The following is a 24,415-nucleotide window of genomic DNA, read 5'->3' on the forward strand; positions in this document are numbered from 1 at the left end:
GGAAACCCGCTGTCGCCTCTTCATGGGCTACTCTTTTCGATTGGCAACAAGGCATCTTTTATATGCACCATCCCACAGACAGGGTAGTACATACCACGGCCTTTGATATACCAGTTGTGGTGCACTGGCTGGAACGAGAAACAGCCCAATGGGTCCACCGACGGGTATCGATCCTAGACCGACCGCGCATCAAGCGAACGTTTACCTCTGGCCTACGTCCCGCACAAGTTACATATTAAAGACACGTTACTGTCAAACATACGAGTGTCTGCATGATGTTTATATCAGATCAAATGTCATGTTATATCCTAACGGGCAAATTCCTTAGTCCGCATACATGTAATGTTCAACGCAAATAACATGTTCTGTATTGTTTTTTAAATATATATTTTCCGGGGGAGTATCATCTGAACCGCACTAGGAACTTCATTGCCACTGTCTAAACACATTCCCCCACCCCCACCCCACCCCACCCCCGCCCCACCCATATGTATAATTCCATGTACTCATGCGCCTGCGTCGAGTAACTCTAATATGCTGTTTAAAAAACCCCAAACGAAAACGCCCATGATAAAGATTCAAAGTTATCAGTTTGCAAACAAAGGGATTTGAATGAACGTGTGGTAACGAGTTCGTGTCGTAAAGAATGACGTGGGAACCGCCCAACTAAAATAACCACTTGAAATATTGTAGTTTATTCCAGTTGAGTAGGGTGTGGGGGCATATATATATATATATAGTGGTTGATTCATGACTCTTATTAGTCCCCTACCGGTCCAACCGGAGGTGACTATAGGTTTCATGTCCGTTCTTTTATCTGTCCGTTTATCTGTCCTTCCATCTAACAGGCCTCGGTGGCGTCGTGGCAGGCCATCGGTCTACAGGCTGGTAGGTACTGGGTTCGGATCCCAGTCGAGGCATGGGATTTTTAATCGAGATACCGACTCCAAACCCTGAGTGAGTGCTCCGCAAGGCTCAGTGGATAGGTGTAAACCACTTGCACCGACCAGTGATCCATAACTGGTTCAACAAAGGCCATGGTTTGTGCTATCCTGCCTGTGGGAAGCGCAAATAAAAGATCCCTTGCTGCCTGTCGTAAAAAGAGTAGCCTATGTGGCGACAGCGGGTTTCCTCTAAAAACAGTGTCAGAATGACCATATGTTTGACGTCCAATAGCCGATGATAAGATAAAAAATCAATGTGCTCTAGCGGCGTCGTTAAATAAAACAAACTTTACTGTCCTTCCATCTGTTCCACACATAGTTTTCCGAATGTTTTTTTCTCACAATGCCTTGATATATTGAGCTAATATTTCGTGTATGGCTTTACAATGTACTGTTAAGATCTAGTTTGACTTTCATTTACCCATTTTTGACAGTTATGGCCCTTGCATTTGATATAGTGGGGTCAATCCGCGTCAGTTCACCAAAACAAAGGTGAAACACACACACACACACACACACACCCACACACCCCACACACCCCCCACACACACCCCTTCGATTTTGTTGAGGTATATAAGGTTATTGTTGCTGAAAATGATATGTGGAATTTTAGATTGATCGGACTAATGGTTACCGAGATATGGTCCATTCAGTTAGGGCGATTTTGGCATTTTTATTTCATTTCAACTATTTTTCGTGCATACATCCAATTAAGGTTCAAGCACGCTGTCTTGGGCTCATAGCTCGGCTATCTGGGCGGTTTGTCCAGGACAGTGGGTCAGTTGTTAATTGTTAGTGGTTAGTGAGAGAGAGGAGGGCCTTAAACCTACCCATCGATTCGTTAAAACTCGCTCTGGGTGCGAGCCGGTACCGGGCTGCGAACCGGTACCGGGCTGCGAACCCTGTACCTACCAGCCTGTAGTCCGATTGCTTATCCACGAAACCACTCTGGCCGGCTGAAATATTATCACTTTAGTTCGAGGGTGTAGAGAAGAGGGTGTAGTGGCCGTACACCTGCCCATCGAGTATTTAAAACTCGCTCTGGGTGCGAGCCGGCACCAGGCTGCGAACCCTGTACCTTATGTCCGATGGCTTAACCACGACGCCACCGAGACCGATGATTTTGGCATAAACGGTCTTGATCGCCGATTTTCAAATGAGCATAACTCATAAAGCATACTTCTAGAAAGGAAATTGCATAAGGATTGTAATAGTGATGACAATTTTACCTTTAATTTGATTTCTGAAATATCATTCCTGATATCCAGTTTTTAATGTGACACTAGTGGAAATTTCACTGGCCTAACCAGAGTGCGGGTCATGGGGCTTTCTGGACCTTTCTTTTTGTACAATACCTGATGATATTGAGATGATATATAGATGATATTTCGTATTTTTTGTCAAATATGATTTATATCTCATCGAGTGAAGTTTTCAATCGTATCTCACGAGTCCCACAAGCAAGCGACGAGTGTGATATGATTGCAAACTTCACGAGTTGAGATACACATCATATTTTACAACAACAAAAAAACATGAAATGTTCTATTTATTATATAACTTTGGGAATTTACCTTTATTTTTAAAATGTCAGCGGTAAAATAGTTCCGGCTTACTTACAGTGAAGATAACACTTTCTACAGGAAGGAAATGGTTTATTTAACGACGCATTCAACACATTTTATTTACGGTTATATGGCGTCACACTTTCTACAGTGACGATAACACATTTTAGAGTGAAATAGTGAAATTTTTACTCGAAAATGTGTTATCGTCACTGAGTCACTAATAACACTTTTATTTCACTAATATTTTAAGATATTTCTCTAAATTTTATCTAATAAAATGTTATCATGTACTGTTACAGATCAAGTTTAACTTTCATGATGGTTTGCCCATTTTTCACAGATTTATTGTTCTTGAACTTGGGAGATTTGTTCAGCCCAGAAGAGGACATGTATTACTTTAACGGTGTTCTCAGAATGCTTGTTGTATCTAATGAGTAACTTGTTTCTTTTTACCTTTTTTTTCTCGCCAGATATTTGGTATTGCCTGCCTTGCGGGAGGAATTGTTCTGAAATTGGGCTTTGACGTCATCAAAGAAGCGTTGGTTGCGAAGGGTTCAGACATTGACTTCAATCTGAAATATGCCGGAGAAACTCTAGGAATAGGAATGATCGCTTTCGGCGTTTTCATCTTGCTTGTCTCCTTCCTGGGATGCGCAGGCGCATGTTGTCGTGTCCGCTGCCTGCTTGTCGTCGTAAGTAGTTTCATATATACTTCCGGTTACGGAAATGTGGCTTGCATAACAAAATGAATGATAATGTTAATAATAATAATGCTTTGCAAAGTAATAATAATGCATTGCTAAGTAATAATAGTAATATTATTATATAGTATTATATATTAATAATAATATTAGTATTAGGATTAGGATTATGATTATTATTATTATTATTATTATTATTATTATTATTATTATATAGACTGACTGACTGAATTTATTATTGACGCCGTCTGGCGACTGACTCCAAAAACGTCTAAGTATTAAATTATTTGGCATGTGCGTTCTGTTTTCCAACAGCGAAAACCAATGAAATATGTTAACATCATTGAGCAGTTGGAACACTTCGTTATGTACGCAGTTGATCCGATTGATCATTGTTAATTTCGTATTAATTTTCGGTACCGTTCGGAACTTATCGCTGATTTTAGTGCCGCTAGTGATTTGGCAAAAACCATTTTAATGCACACAACCATTTGGTATATTTGAATTGATATCGATTTGGAGATCATGTATGTAATCGGCCGAGTTCTGAATACTGTATTGTACTATACATAACCGATTGAAGAACACTAAAGTACTAATCAAAATTATACCCAGGTGATTTTCCAGTCTTATATATTATTTATGAAAATCCCTGGAATAAAAACCATACAAATGTGTCAGTATTATCATGACCTGTCACGGTATTCAGACAAGTAGTACAAAAATTAACAATAAATGACCTGTTATAGATAGAAATATGAGATGTATTTACAATTTTACTGCAAAACATATGTAATTTGAAACAGACTATAACACCCATGTCCTTTCCCTGTTTCCAATACAATGAAGTGCAATATACTGCTTTGTCAGATTAAGATTTGAACAAATTATTTATTAGCACATTGATTATATGGATACAACAGAAGTCATTTTGTTGTTAGAAAATTTATATAATTATTTTAGTTTTTTTATTTAATATGCTGGAGTGCTATGTATTCTTACACTTATAACTTGTGATTTCACCTGTCAGGTGTAATCAATATCAACCTGGGTGTTATAGTCCGTTTCAAATTACATAAGTTTTGCAGTAAAATAGTAAATACATCTCATATTTCTGTCTATAACAGGCCATTTATTGTAATTTTTTGTACCGGTTGTTTATATACCATAAGAGGTCATAATAATACTGACAAATTTTTATGGTTTTTATTCCAAAGATTTTCATAAATAACATATAAGACTGGAAAATCACCTGGGTATAATTTTGATTAGTACTTTAGTACAAAATCAAGTAAAGGTTGCTCACTCACTGTTCATACTATCCACATAGTAATCAAACTTGCGAAATGGAGAGTTGATTATTAAACAGTGCGTTACACAGTAGACATTTCAACAAGTACGTAGCGCTCTATGGTGGACCATGGGATGCGTTACAAACGTTATGGTGGAGGGAAGGGGGTTGTTTGTCAAATTTTACTTACCGGCAACATCTTTAAATCAAACGTAAATGTAATTCTTAAAGCATAAACTAAATACCTCCCACTTCCCTCATGCGATCAATTCTGAAATGATCCTCATTTCAAATTGATGATTGAGTAAAAACTAAACAATTTCATATTTTCAAATTATTTATTTAATCCAGCGGCATAAGTCATGTATAATGTTATGATGGTTACAACACGTGCATAAATGATACAAATAGAACAATGTCGCTAGTAACATTTTAAGCTTGGCGAGTAAAATATTTTGGTCCACAAGCCAAAGGAGAGTAAGGTATATATCGCGTATTTGGCTACAAACCACGATTATGTTATCCGGATGGGGGTTTTCTAGTCATTGTCCTTTAAATTAGAAGATACAAACATGTTTTACAGATTTGTGTTTCGCAATTCCTCAAGATATTTGAGTTGAAATTTTGTGTACATCCTTATCGTGTACAGTTGAAGATCAGGTTTGTGTTACATGACGATTTACCCATTTATTCCCAGAGTCATGACCCTTGAACTTGTCATGTTTTTTTGGTTTTTGTTGCTTTGGGGGGGGGGGGGGGGGGGGTTTTTGTTTGGGGTTGGTTTGTTTGTTGTTTTTGGGTGGTTTTTTTGGCAATTGTGTTGATTTCTTTATCATGGCAATCATGGCAATTTCAGAGTTATGGCCTTTGAACTTACGAGATACGAAAATGTGTTGGGCCCGGTAACTCACATGACATTATGCTCTTTTTTTTCTTTCAGTACGCCATCATCGTCATGGTCATCTTGGTTGCGCAGATTGCCGTTGTCGTCCTAGCTGTTATCAAGGGAAGCGAGGTAAGAAGTGCAACCGGTCGCTTGTTCAAGAGGGCGAGAGATCGCGGTCGCTCGCTGACTGTAGCGCGAGCACCCTGACCGTAACAGAGCTAGACGGACATTTGGACAGTAATAGAGGATTTTTGATGGTTTTTGTCAAATATGATTTATATCTCATCGAGTGAAGTTTGCAATCATATCTCAAGAGTCGTGCTTGCGCGACGAGTGTGATATGATTGCAAACTTCATGAGATGATATAAATCATATTTGACAAAAAACATGAAATTTTCTATTTATTATATAACTTTTGGCAATTTACCTTTATTTTTAAAATGCCAGCAGCAAAATAGTTCCGGCTTTCTTACAGTGAAGATAATGCTTTCTACAGTGACAATAAAATGTGTTATCGTCAATGAGTGACTGATAACAATTTTAAAACATACGACTGGCTGCTCCTAGATGATGACCAGGTCACCACTGCCAAAATTAAAATTTGCTTAAAACCTGGGTTTTGAGGATATGAAGGAAATAGAATAATACATTCGTGTCCGTTAGATACCATTTATCTCACGAGTTGTTTTAAAATGTATCTAACGAGCGTAATTTTGTGTTTACGTCGGAGAGTCCGAGGAATGCCCTCTGAAACATTTGTGCTCTTCGGCTACATAGATGATATCGAACGGCCACTCATGTATTATTCTCTATTATAACTGTCCAAATGTCAGTCTTTCTCTCTTACTGTCAGAGTACTCCGGCTAGGTAGACTGTTTTTGCACTGTAAGTAACCAAGCTTATTTGTTTAATTTTGACGACACCACTAGAGCATATGGGTGTATTTATCATCGGCTATTCGATTTTAAACATTTGGTAATTCTGACATATACACTTAAGAGAGGAAAAGAGTAGCCCATGAAGTGGCGACAGCGGGTTTCTTCCCTCATTATCTGTGTGGTCGTTAACCATATGTTTGACGCCATATAACCGTAAATAAAATGTGTTGAGTGCGTCGTTAAATAAAACATTTCTTTTTTTCCCTCGATATCTGTGTGGTCGTTAACCATATGTCCGACGCCATATAACCGTAAATAAAATATGTTGAGTGCCTCGTTAAATAAAACATTCCCTGTCTTCTGTCATACAGCCTTCATTTAACGTCAGTCGCAAAAAAAACTTAGTCTAGCGATGAACTGCAAGCGCTCGCCGTCCGGGGTGTGTTCAGAAGGGCGAGTGCTTGCTTCAAAATTGACGTGATTCCTTGTAGATTGCATCCTCTGAAGATTTTTTTTTATGAAACGTTTGACTTCAGAAGCCGATTATTAATGAATGAATGTGCTCGTCATTTGTCGTTTCTACAGTGGTGAGACGCTCGCCTGATGCGCGGTCGGTCTGGGATCGATCCGCGTCGGTGGGCCCATCGGGCTATTTGTCGTTCCAGCCAGTGCACTACAACTGGTATGTCAAAGGCCGTTTTGTTTGCTATTCTGTCTGTGCGATGATTACCAAATGTTTGACATACAGTAGCCGATGATTAATAAATCATTGTGCTCTAGTGGTGTCGTTAAAGGTGTGTGTGCGTGTGCGTGTGTATGTGCGTGTGTGTGCGTGTGTGTGTTCGCGTGTGCGTGTGTGTGCGCGTGTGCGTGTGTGTGCGCGTGTGTGCGCGTGTGTGTGTGTGTGTGTGTGTGTGTGTGTGTGTGTTCGTTCGTTGGTGTGTTGTCTACCAATTTAAGTACCCACCCAAAAAAGAAATAATAAAATAAATGAAATGAAATAAAATTAAAAAATATTCGGTTCCATGATATACAAATGTCTTATTATTGGGTATAAGTATCTGGAGAGCCCCCTCCAAGCTAGCTCATTTTTCGACGTCCATTTTGGGGTATACAAATACAATGTATTTTTGGTTTCTTTCAGGCATCAGACATTTTGGACAAAGGACTAAAAAAAGCGTTGGATGGCTACCACGAGGACCCCAAGAAAAAAGATCCCAAAGACAAATCTTTCGATGCTCTTTTCTCTACGGTAAATTATGCTTTATAACAATGGTACACAATGGATTTACGAAGTCTGTTTTTCTTGAACGCAGGTGTTAAAGCATAGGCGTACGGGCTCTCATTTTTGCAGCGGTGTTGGGGGACGGATGACTGGCTGGTTTTTGCCCGAATTAAACGAAAGTACTCGAAACTGGATAACAGCATTTCTTCATATTAACATTACTGCTAAACAGCGATGTATACGGTTGAAAACAATCACTACGCATTTTTACATGGATTACAACTAATTTTGCTACTAGAATAATGGAAACAAAACTTGGTAAAAAGGTCTCAGGTTTGCACATTTTGCCCGAATATCTATCGTTTTTTGCCCGAATTGAGGATTTGCTTCAGTACCAGGGGGTTAGTTTTTCCCACACACACTGCCCCCACCCCCGCGTCTCGTACGATTATGTGTTTAAGCATTGTAAATATATGTAATTACACGCGTGTAAGTTAAAACCAGGCTTTTCAAATTGGACCCAAAACGCTGGTGTGTGTGTATGTGCATTTTTCTCGATAGATCGTTCAGTAGAGTTGATGTTTCAGTAGACAACTTAAAGGGACAGACCCTAGTTTCAGCTCGTGGACATGGACACTAAGTTTAGTTAATCTACAAATCTGCAACACAGTTGGACAAGGTTATAACAGAGAGAAGCTAAAGTCTGTGATGTTTTAACGGGGAAATACCGTCCACAAATAGACTAGAGCTTGTCAATGTAACCATCACTTCTCAGACGAACGTGCGTTTTTAGACTTGTAAAAAAAAAAAAAAAAAAAAAAAAAAAAGCATTTTGAGGTATTAGAAAAACCTGGATGGCCAGAACCACTTCAGGTGTATGAAAATGAATATTCTAAATAATAAAATGTAAGTACTTCTAATTTAAATTACCAAACCCGGCTTTAATAACGAAAACAAACGCTGTAGTGTTTTAAAACTAGAGAGTGTCACTTTAAAGTGCTATTGGCAGTTAAACAAAGCAATCATTTACGTTAGCTTATTATTTTTGTTTCTGTTTTAGTTCAGTTGTTGTGGAGTTGACAATTATACTGACTTCAAAAGTCTCAACACCTCATGGGACAATAGAAATCCTCAGAAGAAAATCCCAGTCACCTGCTGCAAGGGAGTGAACTACGAGGACATTACCAACAAAACTTTCGTAGACCACGCGCAATGTCTGACAACCCCAACAAAAGGCAACGCCTACATTGAGGTAAGATCATACATACAATGGCGGTCTTTTTGTTTTCCACGAGCTTTCGCGAGCGTGGCAGCGCTCGCAGGCACTGGTCGGTTCATTAGGCGAGTCGCAAAACGCCCTCTTCCCTCGTTTGAACAAAATGCTGTTCCGTTGTTGTTGGGTGGTTTTAATGGGGTTTTTTCGTTTTTTCTTTTATTGTTTATTGGGGGATGACCGGCCTCGGTGGCGTCGTGGTTAGGACATCGGTCTACAGGCTTGTAGGTACTGGGTTCGGATCCCAGTCGAGGCATGGGATTTGTAATCCAGATACCGACTCCAAAACCTGAATGAGTGCTCCGCAAGTGATCCATAACTGTTTCAACTAAGGCCATGGTTTGTGCTATCCTGCCTGTGGGAAGCGCAAACAAAATATCCCTTGCTGCTAATCGGAAAGAGTAGCCCATGAAGTGGCTACAGCGGGTTTCCTCTCAAAATCTGTGTGGTCCTTAACATGTCTGACATCATATAAACGTAAATAAAATGTGTTGAGTGCGTCGTTAAATAAAGCATTTCTTTCTTTATTGGGGGATGTGTTATTGTTTTTATTCTTTGTTAAATAAGATATTCAAAACTTGACAGATTTAGAACTGAATGTTTCATAATGTAGGTACATGCTTTAGCTGTAATAAGTGATTACTTCTGGAAGTTTTGCATAATAATTTATTATGTAACATTTAGTGAAATATCTTAAAATATCAGTGAAATAAGTGTTATCAGTCACTCACTGAATATTTCACTCTGAAATGTGTTATCGTCACTGTAGAAAGTGTTATCTTCATTGTAAGAAAGCTATTTTGCTGCTGGCATTTTAAAAATACAGTTAAATTGCCAAGTTATATAAGAAATGACAACAGAACTATGCCTAAAATCTACTTCTTTTTACAGCCAGTGCACCATGACTGGTATATCAAAGTCCGTGGTATATGCTATCCTGTCTGTGGGATGGTGCATATGAAAGATACCTTGCTAATTATGGAAACATGCAGTGACTTTCCTCTCGAAGACCATGTTAAGCTTACCAAATACCTGACCTAATCAAGCATGATTTAACCAACAACTATTAAGGGCCTATCATAATTAGAGGTTTTTATTTCCTTACCTCATTGTGATCTTGACATACACGACCGTTACAATACTATCTGTTTGGATATCACGGGTTATTCGATTGGTCCCTTCAATTTGATCATTGGCGGGTCTAAGGGAGAGGCCATGGGCCAGCCCCCTTCCCCCACCCCGTTATGTTACAATAATTATACTTTTTATGTTTTCATTTTCTTTTTACGTTGCAGAGTCCGAGGAATCCTTTGAGAACATTTGTACCCTTCGGCCACATGTTATAGCAACCCTCCCCCAAATTGATTTTCTGTATCCGCCACTGATTGATATTGATATTGTTTTGGTTACCGTGGAAAAAAATAGTAGTTTTACATTTTTACTGCAGGGTTGCTACAGTAGTCTGGTTGATGAAATCAAGAAGTACAAGGGGATCGCCATAGGAGTTGGAATTGTGATCTTTCTGGTTGAGGTACGTGATCCTTGTGACGTTTGAGTTCCCTGCCCAGCTCCCTGCCAAACACCAGCATTAAGGGTTCTGCCTGGGCGGGACGTAGCCCAGTGGTTGTATTTACCATAATTTGACACCCCCATGTATTTTTCGTGCTGGGGGTGTCGGTAAACATTCATTCATTCATTAGCCCCAGTGGTAAAGCGTTCAACTAATGCACGGCCGGTCTGGGATCGATCCCCGTTAGTGGGCACATTGGAACTATTTGAAGCTCCAGCCAGTGCACCACGACTGGTATATCAAAGGTCGTGTTATCCTGTCTGTGGGAAAGTGCATATAAACGATCCTTTTGCTACTAATGGAAAAATGTAAAGGGTTTACTTTCATAGCGTCGTAGCCCAGTGGTAAAGCACTCCACTGATGCACGGCCGGCCTGGGATCAATCCCCGTCAGTGGGTCCATTGGGGCAATTTGAAACTCCAGTTCGATAGACGTCGGTGGGTCCAGTTCACCATGATGTCGCTTTCCGTATGTCTCTTTCAGTCGGTGGGTCCAGTTCACAATGACTGGTGTTTCCTGTCTGTGGGATGGTGGAGATAAAAGATCCTTTGCTACTAACGGAGACAATGTAGCGGGTTTCTTTTCATTGTGTCGTTAAACAAAACCAACTTTTAACAAACTTAAGTACTAGCTCAGTCGGTAGAGCGCTCACCTGGGTTGCTTGGGTCGTAGGATCGAATCACCTTGGTGGACTCATTCTGTGATTTACCGGCCTCGGTGGCGTAGTGGTTAGGCCATCGGTCTACAGGCTGGTAGGTACTGGGTTCGGATCCCAGTCGAGGCATGGGATTTTTAATCCAGTACCGACTCCAAACCCTGAGTGAGTGCTCCGCAAGGCTCAATGGGTAGGTGTAAACCACTTGCACCGACCAGTGATCCATAACTGGTTCAACAAAGGCTATGGTTTGTGCTATCCTGCCTGTGGGAAGCGCAAATAAAAGATCCCTTGCTGCTAATCGGAAAGAGTAGCCCATGTAGTGGCGACAGCGGGTTTTCTCTTAAAAATCTGTGTGGTCCTTAACCATATGTCTGACGCCATATAACCGTAAATAAAATGTGTTGAGTGCGTCGTTAAGTAAAACATTTCTTTCTTTCTTTCATTCTGTGATTTGGTTTCCTCCAGTCCCAACCAGTGCACCACGATTGGTATATCAAAGGCCGTGGTATGTGCTGTCCTGTCTGTGGGGGAAGTGCATATAAAGATCCTTTGCTACTTATGGAAAAATGTAGTAGGTTTAATCTCTTAAGACTATGTCAGAATTATCAAATGTTTGACATGCCAGACTACTAAATCAGTGTGCTGTCTTATATAATTTTCCTTCATAAATGTGACTCTTTCATAGCTGTCAACACTATTTGTATTATTAATATTGGAACTTTAAATTGATGTTGATCATCACATATGGTACTTTTGTTTGACACCCAATAGCCGATCTTTGTGCAGAGGCGGATCTAGAGGAGGCAGCCCCCCCCCCTCCCCCATAATTTTGCGACAGTTATAATTTTCTTATATATTTTCATTCTGTTTTACGATCCCCCTCCAAACCTCCCCCAACTGGGGTGGGACGTAACCCAGTGGTAAAACGTTCGCTTGATTCGAGGTCGGTCTAGGATCGATCCCCTTCGGTGGACACATTGGGCTATTTCTCGTTCCAGCCAGTGCTCCACAACTGGTGTAACAAAGGTCGTGGTATGTACTATCCTGTCTGTGGGATGGTGCATATGAAAGATCCCTTGCTGCTAATCAAAAAGAGTAGCCCATGAAGTGGCGACAGCAGGTTTCCTCTCTCAATATCCGTGTGGTCCTCAACCATATGTCTGACGCCATATAACCATAAATAAAATGTGTTGAGTGCGTTGTTAAATAAAACATTTCTTTCCATATAACCGTAAATAAAATGTGTTGAGTGCGTCGTTAAATAAAACATTTCCTTCCTTCCTTTCCAAATCCTCCCCCAAAGTTCCCTTGGCATTCCGCCTCATGTCTCTGGGGCCCCCTAACTGGATTTTCTGGATCCGCCACTGAATTCTTCCTACGCCTCTGCACTTCCAACATCCAACATCTAACTGGGCGTATATTGTGTTTGTCGTGTTGTGCAACTGTAACATCTCTTATGTTCCTTACTTTCCAGATGTTCGTCGTGTTCATGGCTTGTCATTTATGTCGCTCAATCGGCGAAGATTCGTATAAAGCGGCATAACAGGGACATAATTTCATCTTCTGCTTATGTTTCACACACACACAAAACAAAATAATAATAATTTCAAAAATAATAAAGACTGAAAAATGGCATATCACGTGACTTATCGTCTTATAAGTAGGAAACAACCAGACGCGGGCGGTGGGGGGGGGGGGGGGGGCTGGAGGCTGGAAACCCTGCCCTGCTCCAAGCGAAATTTCATTTTACTTGACGTATTTCCCGTGAAAGCATGACCCAACATCCCCTAAAAACTTCACCAGCCACGGTCTATAATCCGTCCTACAGGAAACGCTTCTTTTTTTTCTTCATATTATGAAGTTTACTTGTTTATTTCTGAGCTGACTGATTTGTAAATCGCACACTAAAATAGTAGTTTTTCGTTATTTCCAAAATACTTTTAATTTTCTTCTTACGTCAAAGCAAACTGAAATTATGGACAAAAATCATTTTAATAGAATGGTGGGACGGACTATAGATCATCATCTCTTCCAGTGCACACTTTATTGCGCACTCGCCTTTAAAGATATACAAATTGTCGTCTGCTTGTGTTACATTACCAAGTCTACCACATTACCAAGTCTACCACATTACCAAGTCTACCAAAGAACCTATCAACTATCTGAAATTAACGCGTCGGAAACGTGGTTGTTGGGTGGGAGTCACTTAACCACACAACTCTGAAGCTAGCGTGGACGCCGAGTATGTACGACTGTAACAACATATTAAATATATTGTTCTAAATAAAATATTAGTGGCTTTATACTAAACGTATTTCTGATCGCCCTAGTGTTTGCAATAGGTCAAACTTCATTTTATTTCTTACTATGTTTTTTTTTTTGAACGGATACCAAATCCATGCTACATACAAATATTAGAACGATCAGAAACATATCGAGTATACAGATACTGATTTTCTAAACAAAACAAAAACAAATTTAATATGCAATACTTGTTGTAACAAAATTTTAGTAATCGAAATCATCTTACAATGCAAGCTTATGATAGTCTCGTTAAACAGTGAGGTATACAAGATAGCGATGTCGGGATAGTTCCGTTCGTCCTTAACCTTTGCAGCAACTGCCCTCGTCTTCAGATCTGGGCCCAGTTTCACAAAACATCGTAAGCCTAGTTTTGCACGTAAACGTAAATCTACGACAAAGCGACAATTCTTATTACTATTATAGTTCAACAAATATAGTTAGAAGAACACATATTTCATCTTCTTTTGTCTTTATAAATACTCCAGCTTCCGTAATGATGTAATTTTATGCGTCAAATTGATACCAAACACGTGCAACTGCACGACCGGTATAACTGCTAGTATGTTATGAAAACAAAATGGCGGGTTTCCCGCCTAAGACTAAGACGTCAAAATTACCAAATGCTTGACATCCAATAGCCGTTGATTAATAAAACAATGTGTTCTTGTTGTGTCATTAAAGAAAACCGACTTTAAAGAGACATTCCTGAGTTTGCTGCATTGTAAGATGGTTCCTACTAATAAAACATTTCTACGATTAAACTCGCATGTTAAATATATTTTCTTGTTTATAATACCAGTGTTTGTATATATAATGTGTTTCTGGTCGTCTTAATATTTGTAAGAAGCCCAAACTGGATTTTGTCTTCAAATAATTTCGTATGTACGAAAACATTTTTTAGGAAATAAAATGAAATTTAACCTATAGTGTTGTCGGAAATAGAATAAAAATTATTTTTGTCGATTATTTCTTAAATATTAAACAGACAGTAAATATTGTTTAATAAAGTGCACAAATCACCTGTTTACCCGACATATTTCTTTTAATTTCAAGAGTAAACGCCACCTTGTATATCAATGAGAGCCAAAACAAGTAAATGCTAAATTAGGTAGACGATAATTAAATAGATAATTACAAAATATTTACTTGTCTGTTTAATATGTAAGAAATAATCGACGAAAATCATTTTCATTTTATTTCCGACAGTACTATAGTACAAATATTAGAACGATCAGAACGATCAGAAACAGATTTAATATAGAGCCGCTAATATTTTTTTGAAGAAAAATATATTGATATGTAATTACAATCTTTAAGAAGCCTGTTAGTCGATAATATCTTAAACATTGCAGAAAACTCAGGAATGTTCCTTTAACTGCTAGTAGTAGACATAAACTGCGATGTTTATTGAAATGGGGTCCTGAGCGCCAAACCTTCAAAGACTTCATCATTCTACTGACGTCATATAACCGTTGATTAATATTCACCCTCTGCACTGACACTTTTTTTTCCAATTTCAGATTGTCGTAATCGGCATGGCGTTCTTCCTGTGTAGTCGCCATGACGACTAGCACGAGCCGTCACTAAGACACCTCTGCACGTGCACTCTAACAATTAACCTGGCACGCGCACGAATACAAAGTAACATTTCATATCGGCGGGAAATTTTGATTAACGACATCTTGATATGAAGCGGGGGGAAATGAAGGCTTGGAAGATTTTTGATGGCTAGTGTCTTACAAATTAAATTGTTTACTGTTGTTTTTCGTGGGGGGGGGGGGGGAACAGCCATCTTGTCTGTTGGTTGGACTTAATGAATCAAGTGATTAAATATGTCGATTTTGTGTAAAGTATTTTTACTTAAATTATTTACTGTTATTTTTATTCTCTGGAAAAAAAACCCCATCAGCCATCTTATTTATTAAGTTGACTAACACAATCACATGATTAAATGTCTTCTGTGTATAAAGTATTTTTTACATAAAATTAAATTATTTACTGTTTATTATTTCTCGGGGGTGGAGGGGGTGAATCAGCAATCTTGTTTGTTACGTAGACTCACTGAATCACGTGATTAAATATGTCGCTTTGGTATAAAGTATTTTTGTTGGCATCGAACATTTGTGATACTAAATGCTAAGAAATTGTATCAAGAAATTATCAGGACAATGTAATAGTAAATAAGTACAATGTAAATCTTAAAAATCGGCATTAACAACAAAAGCTAATTTGTTCATTGTCCCCTGTTGGAAAAATGTAAGCGGGTAGATGTAAAGTTTCAAAACTTCTCTCACTAATCATTAACAACTAACCAATAGTCTAAATAGTTGAGGTGTGTGCCAGGTCATCATGTTTGAACCTTAATATTTACTAATATATCTACATATTACGGTAATAGCTGCACATATTTACATTCACTGTGATATATATATATATATATATATATATATATATATATATATATATATATATATATATATATATATATATATATATATATATATATATATATATATATATATTAGTCAATATTTCCATTGGGTGATGTGTAGGGAGATATTGATCATTGATCTAGCTTTAATTAATCTATATTTGATATTTCAAATACAATGTACATTATTCTATCAGTAAGTTTCTTCAAATTTGCTTTACACCAAAAATAGACGGTATTTATAATCATAGAGATTGGTTGTGTTGCCTGCTGGATTTCTTTGCTTCATAGCGTGTTGTAGTTTTCCAGTTGTTAATCACGTGTGATATCTTACTTTTCCATTGTTAACATTGTAACTGAATCAAGCTGAATATGTAATAACTTAAACCGAGGTTTCTCATTGGATGCAGCTCTTTGCTCAGATATATGGCCGCCATGGCATACTTTTTTACTATCTAATATAAAATTTGTTTTCTTTTCTTAGTTTTATAAAAAAAAAAAAAAAAAAAAAAAATTATTTACTTTTTTACATTATTTTTATTATTATTAATACTATTTATTTACTTTATTATTATCATTATTATTATTATTAATTTTATTTGCTTGTTTATTTATTTGTTTATTAATTAATTATTATATTTTAATTTTATTTTTTATTTTGGGTGGGGAGGTTAAGATAATAAATATTTTCTTCTTTTGGGGTTTTACGTTTTTGGTTTCTTAAAACATGAAAAAAATATAACAAAAGTGCCTTGTTGGTAAATTAACTATATGTTTTGAAGAATCATATACGGTAATTTAAAAATGCGTTTTTGTCCAATGGGAGGCCTCCATACATGCATGGCGGTATACAACCAGTTACTGTAAACATCATTTGTTGTCCATTATCATTACCGTATTTTTTCATCGTTGTTATATGAAAATTCCGTAAAACATTTTCAGTGATTATTGTATCAGGCACGGAAGTAAGTATGCATTGGGGGAGGGGGTGGGGGGGCTGACTGAGATTGAGGACGCAAAGCAAAGTGTCTTAGGTGGTTTGCAGTCATGTGTCAAAAGAGACGATTTTTTTTCTTAATATGTGCAACTTGCTATTAAGGGTATTACCTGCTTTTGCTAAGTATTGGATGAGGGATGAGTGATGGCTTTGTCAAATTCACTAGTTTCTAAAATGTTAAAATGGGAGGTATCAAAGTATTGAAGAGCACTGCTATTACTGATCACTAAAATTATCAGGCGCGAATCCAGAAGAAGGCTTCGATGGGTACAGATCCAAGGGAAGGTGCCGAGGGGGTGTGCCTCCCCCCCCCCCCCCATTCTTCGCCGACGTCAAAGAATAAATAAATAAAAGCCTGTTCTCACACATCTTACCATGCCCCATCCCCTCATAGAGACGTCCGCGTCCGCGCCTGCTTCTGTAAGCAGTGCATTCCTCCAGATATAATTGTTCACAATTTACATATGATCGGGTGATAAATTTCATTTCGGTACTAAAGTACTAATCAAAATTATACCCAGGTGATTTTCCAGTTTTATATATTAGTTATGAAAATCGCTGGAATAAAAACCATAAAAATGTGTGAGTATTATCATGACCAGTTATGGTATTCAAACAACCGGTACCAAACATGACAATAAATGACCTGTTATAGATAGAAATATGAGATTTATTTGCAATTTTACTGCAAAACTTGTGTAATATGAAACGGCCTATAACACCAAGTTTGATACTGAACACACCTGAGACCACCTCTCTGCTTAGCTTAGTACAAGTGATTTCACCTGTCAGGTCATGATAATACTGACACATTTTTATGGTTTTTATTCCAGAGATTTTCATAACTAATATATGACTGGAAAATCACCTGGGTTTAATTTTGATTAGTACTTTAATATTTACATGACAAGCTTTTCTACTAAACCCATATTTTACATTCCATTGTTAGTAAAATGTATACTTGTTGGCATACTGTAAATTGCTATAATTATGTTATCGAATAATTTTGTTCATGTTGATTATTAAACATATTATTATATTTTTTTCTTCGTTGTGAATTTTTTGTTTTTGTTTTATCATTAAATTGTGAAAATTATGTATACTTCCCACATTTTAAGAATGATTTCATTTCACCATGCTTTCATGGGGTTTTTTCATTTGACAAAGACTAAGTAGTTCATTTGTGTTACCAAACTCATTCTCTTCATATTCCATTTTGATATCTTTGTACAGATTTTTCGTGAATCGTAAATTGAAATAAATTGAAATCCATGTTGTACTTACGTGTTTGATTTTTCTTTCTTCATCATGTTCGAGGGACGTGACGTAGCCCAGTGGTAAAGCGCTCACTTGATGCGCAGTCGGTTTAGTATCAATCCCCTTCGGTGGGCCCATTGGGCTATTTCTCTTTGTAGCCAGTGCTCCACGACTGGTGTAACAAAGGCTGTGGTATATACGATCCTGTCTGTGGGATGGTGCATATAAAAGATCCCTTGCTGCTAATCGAAAAGAATAGCCCATGAAGTGATGACAGTAGGTTTCTCCTCTATATATCTGTGTGGTTCTGGCGCCATATAACCGTAAATAAAATGTGTTGAGTGTGTCGTTATATAAAGCATTTCCTCCTCCATCGTGTTCGGGTAGAACTGCGCACATATGTAAATATTTATATCCTTCGCTGGGCCCGTGAATTGTATTTCAAGGTGTGTGAGGGGGTGGTGGAGTGCGGGGAGGCACTACCAATGTGATGACCCTGGTGATGGAAATATTCTAGGCCGGAAGGGCTGAAGTAGTAAGAAGATCTGGATGGTGATGCAGGAAGGATGTAGTTCGGGGTGTTTTGGCTACCGATTTCTTACACGGACTACCAACTGTCTAAACCTGGTAGTCTGCCGGGTTACTAAATGTTTAGCATGTCCAGTCACTCCACAACCAACAAGACATTTAATTTATCGGGTGTCGGAAAATTCAACCACCTTTCAGATGAATGCTTTTAGATGTCACGAGTCGCTGTAACTGTTAATTACATCCCCTAGTCGAGTATATTTGCCAGTGATAGGATTGTTTTAAACATAGCGGACTAAAGTACTAATCAAAATTATACCCAGGTGATTTTCCAGTCTTACATATTAGTTATAAAAATACCTGGAATAAAAACCATAAAAATGTGTCAGTATTATCATGACCTGTTATGGTATTCAAACAACCGGTACCAAAAATGACAATAAATGACCTATTATAGATAGAAATATGAGATGTATTTAGAATTTTACTGCAAAACATATGTAATTTGAAACAGACTATAACACCCAGTTTTATATTGAACACACCTGAGACCAACCCTCTGCTTAGCTTAGTACAAGTGATTTCACCTGTCAGCTTTAATCAATATCAATTACATATGTTTTGCAGTAAAATTGTTAATACGTAAATACATCTCGTATTTCTATCTATAACAGGTCATTTATTGTCATTTTTTCTACCGGTTGTTTGAATACCATAACAGGTCATGATAATACTCACACATTTTTATGGTTTTTATTCCAGGGATTTTCATAACTAATATATAAGACTGGAAAATCACCTGGGTTTAATTTTGATTAGTACTTGAATACAAATAATGTTATGTAATTCTGTGGCAAGGGTTCGTACGGGTGATGGAAAGTCATGGAATTTCCATTTGGGTCCTGGGTTATTTATTCGTAGATAATATACTCTTCAAAAGAAGAAACGCAAAACCACATTGTCGTAACATTTGGAGAATTGATTTAATTATTGAATGGTGAGTCCGATAATTACCAAATGTTGCAGGATTGTTCACAATTCACTCTAGTCCATTGTGAGTAAGTGATAGGACACACCACCAAGGTCAAGGTCATCTGGAGTCAATACCGGGTGTGGCCTCCGCGTGTGTTGACAACTGCCTGGCACCGCCTGCCCATTGAAGCAACCAGAGTACGGATGACGTCCCGGGGGATGGTGGCCCACTCGGCCTGCAAGGCTGCTGCCAGCTCGGGCAGGGTCTGGGGCTGTGGTTGTCGCTGTCGGAGGCGTCGGTCCAACTCGTCCCATAGATGCTCAATTGGGTTCAAATCCGGTGATGTCGATGGCCAAGGAAGGACATTAATGTTGTTGTTCTGTAGGAAAGCCGTTGTGAGACGTGCTGTGTGAGGCCTGGCGTTGTCATGTTGGAACACTGCGTTGGCGTTGGCCATAACTGGAACGATGTGTGGCCGGAGGATCTGGTCAATGTAGCCCTGTGCATTCAGGTTGCCCTGCACGTGGACCAGGTCAGTTCTGCCAGTGTGTGAGATGGCTGCCCACACCATGACACTACCCCCGCCGAATCTGTCCACTTCCTGCACGCAGTTTGCCGCATAACGTTCACCACGACGCCTATACACGCGACATCTTCCATCATGACGTCGGAGCAGAAATCGGGACTCGTCACTGAACCACACCTGTCTCTATCGCAGTTGAGGCCATTGTCGATGAATCTGGCACCACTGCAGTCGGAGTCGACGGTGTTGTGGTGTTAAGATGACACCTCGAACTGGACGTCTGGCACGAATTCCTACCTCACGTAGGCGGTTCCGTACGGTCTGGTCGGATATCCTGCGCAAACCTGGTATTGCTGCGGCTGTGGAGGTGGCAGTAGTCAATCGTTCCCGAAGGTGGCGTACCCGGATGTAGCGGTCCTGCCCGGGGGTAATGACCCGTGGTCGACCGGATCTAGGGAGGTCACGTGTTGATCCATGTTGCTGGTAACGGTCCCACAGTCTGGAGATGGTGCTTGGGGACACATGGAATGCCCTGGCAACGGCCGTTCTGGATTCGCCTGCGTCTAGTCGGCCGATGGCATTGTTTCTCTGCGGTTCACTGAGACGTGGCATGTCCTGGATTGTCAACTGTCGGCCAGATACAGAGGCCAGGCAAGCGAACACCCTGCACTTTTATACTGTCGGTGTTCATGTTGCACGTGCAGACAACGCACGTGCAGTGGTGACATGGTTTGCACGTGGCTGCGTTTTTGCGAATATTCACATTTTGGAACTTTATTGTACAGTACCTGCGTTTTATCGAATGTAACCGTGGGAATGTGTTTGGGACATGCAATGACCTTATATTCACAAAGCATGAACCGGTAGGAAACATAAAATCGGAGTTATAACCCATTTGTACCCTTTTGCGTTTCTTTTTTTGAAGAGTATATTTTGAATTGCAGGTGTTCAAATACGGCATTTCCAACCTTACAGAGCAGAAATTCCCAAAACAGTAGGGTGGAGTGGGGTGGGGGTGGGGTGGGGACATGTTTTGTGGGTTTCTGTTGTATTAGTTGTACTATACGTGGGGATCAGAATCGATCTGATTAAAATTAGCTCTACTGGTCTACCAGTAGATCTAACAGCATTGCGTAGATTCCTATGTCCAGGTGACATTTCATCTATAAATAACAATTTAAATATCGACCAATTACACTTCGCCTTTTATAGCGTTATTCGGGAGCATACAAATTCTAAAAATATCGGGCGAGACTATTTATGCAATAGGCGAATTTGTTGGTCTATTTCAACATTAAAAAACAGGGGGAAAAGTGCAGTAATAAACTCTGGATTGTATACTAGTATAAACAGACTTTATGGCTACACCATCACGGTTTTTGTTTTCGTCTTGAAACAAATTTTATATTGAAATTAGTAATTCACCCGAATCATTTCATATACCCTCGGCATAATCCCGAATGTTTTCAAATTCGTTTCAAATCACTGGCATAATTTTGCAAGTAAGGTTTTGATTGGTCGAATGAAAGGTCAGATGGACATGAGCTCCAACGGGGTGCTGTTAGATTCACAGGTTATAGTAATTAACCAGTGGAGCTACTTTTAATTAGATTGGATATTAGAATATAAATCTCAGTGATGTCACGTAAACTTTCAAACAGCTGACTCATTGACGTAACTAACTTTGATAACGTTTGATTAAACTATATATCCCTGAAGAGGACGTGGCGGAAAACTCCTTGATGCAATGATGGCTGACGACATTCTAGGTGCTACTTGTCTTAATTTGTGTTTCGTTAATTAACGTATCTGGCAATTAGTACTCCCATTCCTGGTGTTAGATAAGATTATGATACATCAAATTAAACTGTGTGCGGTGATGAATACAGCTATCTAAACAGTAATTATTAACAACTACATGTAAACATGCATTTAAATGATAGCCTTTGTGCAAAGCCCAAATAAGAAATAATTTACCCAATTAATTATTTAGTACAACCTAACTACAACTCCCAACTAATATCCTGTTGCCAAATCACTCTACAGTGGGGAAGTTACAAAATGTAGCCAAAATCAAATACTGGTATTCATAAACTCGGATTCCTTTACATGTATTACACCCCTCAGCCTGGCAAAAGAAACTTTTAACACCAACTGAGCGTGGAAATTTTCGTTAAGTTATACACATTCCTATGCAGGAAATATATAAACACAATAAAGTGTCTCCACACACAAACATCTATATAAATGTTTGCATAGGAATAAAAGCATAAACAAATGTCAATGTTTATTTCAGAACAAGTTATTAAAGTCATTGACACAATATACGTCATTCATCACTGGGTGGAACAGGATAAAGTATCTGCAAACACGTTTGATGATCCTGGAAGGTGTTTCATTTGCAGACCGTATCCTTGAATCATCAGACTCCATCTTAGTATTCTTTGGTTGGTGTGCTTCACACGGTTAATACACGTCAGTGGATTATTGTCCGTGTAGCCGATGACATCATAGTGGTTTGCTTTCATGTAAATGTCTAAGTATTTCAGTGATAATATTAACGCCAATGCCTCTTTCTCCACTGTTGAATACTTCTGTTCATGAGGGTTAAACTTCTTGGAGGAATAACTAATCGGGTGATCGAGGCCATCATCGTCTTCTTGAAAGAGCACTCCACCCACACCAATACCGCACGTGTCAACTGCAAACAGTATCTGAGTTTTGTCAAATCAGAGGCAGACAGGACGGGCGCACTGATGAGCATGGTTTTAAATTGTTTGAAAGCGTTGTCACTCTTCTCACTCTACACAAATTAATTTGGTTTGTTTTCCCCATCGGGTCAGTCAATGGTGCTGCGATTTTAGCAAAGTTAGGACAGAATTTTCTATAATATCCCGCTATTCCCAGGAATCGTCGGACTTCCTTCCTGTTAGTAGGTGTAGGAAACTGGCTCATGGCATCAACTTTTGCGGCCACAGGGGTTACATGACCATAACCTACTTTATATCCCAGAAACAGTATCTCTGCTTTAGCGAACTCACACTTGGCCAGATTTATGGTTAAGTTCGATTCAGCTAGTCTTGGTAAAAAATTTCTGAGAGTGATTAAGTGTTGTTCCCACGTAGTGGTATGAATGACAACATCGTCCAAATAAACACTAACATTTTCAAGTCCGTGTAGAGCAAGGTTCATCAGTCTCTGGAAGGCTGCTGGTGCAGTTTTCAAACCAAACAGCATTACTCTGTACTGTTACAGTCCTTCGAGGGTACAAAAGGTAGTAACATTTTTAGCACGATCAGTAAGATGAACCTGGTGGTATCCCTTCAATGAATCAATTTGTCGTTATGTAACTTGCATAACCTACACTGTCAATACAGTCGTCAATTTGAGGAAATGGATATGAATCTGCTTGAATCAGGTGATTTACACGTCGTAGGTCAACACATAGGTGCTTGGTTCCATCCGCTTTAGGAATCAAAATATATGGTGAAGCTCACACACTATTTGACGATTCTATTATGTTCTTCTCCAACATCTATTTTATTTCAGCCCGAACTACATCTTTCTTCTCCGGACACATACGATATGGTGGTTGTCTAACAGGTTTTGCACAGGGCTTCTACATTGTGGTAGCCCCACTCCCATGGCTAGTGTTGGGCTAGTAACTTACTACTATAACTAGCCCGACGGCTAGTGCAAAAAAACAACCTCGTCAAATACTGCATTTAAGTCTTATTTTGTAAATATTAATATCCTGCTCCCTCTTACCACCCCCAATCTAAGAGGTTTTAAGCTCTATCTCCCTCTTTAGGTGACATATCTGATTATTACTATTAGTAAAATTGTATATATTTAAACAGGGTTTCTGCCAGAGGGTAAAATAGATAGGTATTGTGCCATACCCAAATACTTTTGCAAAATAAATTTCTTTAAGTTAACATTTTGACCAAATTAATTACTCTTATCATTACTGTATGATTTTCTTAATCCTAACCCTAAACTTAACCCATTTTCTTTCTGAGGGAGGACCCTCCATATCCCTGTTGACTGTGGTTGCATTCAATTCCGTAGAACTAACTGAGATGGTGTAAATGGGATGGTATGCTGTAGACCGTGTATTTGTTTAATGGTTAAAATACTCATAACCTGTTTAAATAATTTTGACATAAAATTTGTCCTTTGATCCGACTGAAATTCGGACGGTAATCCTACTGAAGTAAAGCACTTGATCAGTGCCGTAGCGACCACTTGTGCCGTAGCGACCACTTGTGCCGTAGCGACCACTTGTGCCGTAATCTTGTGCAATGGAATAGCCTCCGGAAATCTCGTTGACGTACACATCATAGTAAGTAAGTATTGATTTCCCTGTTTTGATTTTGTACCTGAGAAAATGCTTCACCCACTATA

At 38.9% G+C, this 24,415-nt stretch overlaps 1 protein-coding gene across 2 annotated transcripts in view; it reads left to right on the forward strand.

Moving 5' to 3' along the window:
* LOC121386194 (CD63 antigen-like) overlaps positions 1-15,504 on the forward strand; it is a 29,621-nt gene extending 14,117 nt beyond the window's left edge. Inside the window, exons 2-7 of one of the 2 annotated variants that reach the window (XM_041517026.1) lie at positions 2,983-3,204; positions 5,445-5,519; positions 7,414-7,521; positions 8,555-8,746; positions 10,215-10,298; positions 12,470-12,630. In XM_041517026.1, coding sequence (XP_041372960.1) covers positions 2,983-3,204; positions 5,445-5,519; positions 7,414-7,521; positions 8,555-8,746; positions 10,215-10,298; positions 12,470-12,538 — 750 coding nt within the window. In that variant the 3' untranslated portion in view covers positions 12,539-12,630. Of the gene's footprint in view, positions 1-2,982; positions 3,205-5,444; positions 5,520-7,413; positions 7,522-8,554; positions 8,747-10,214; positions 10,299-12,469; positions 12,631-14,819 lie in introns of those variants that run through there. The other variant, XM_041517027.1, reaches the window with a different exon arrangement.
* The last annotated feature ends 8,911 nt before the right edge of the window (positions 15,505-24,415 follow it).

Source organism: Gigantopelta aegis, chromosome 12 (genome assembly GCF_016097555.1).
Source record: "Gigantopelta aegis isolate Gae_Host chromosome 12, Gae_host_genome, whole genome shotgun sequence".
NCBI lineage: Eukaryota > Metazoa > Mollusca > Gastropoda > Neomphalida > Peltospiridae > Gigantopelta > Gigantopelta aegis.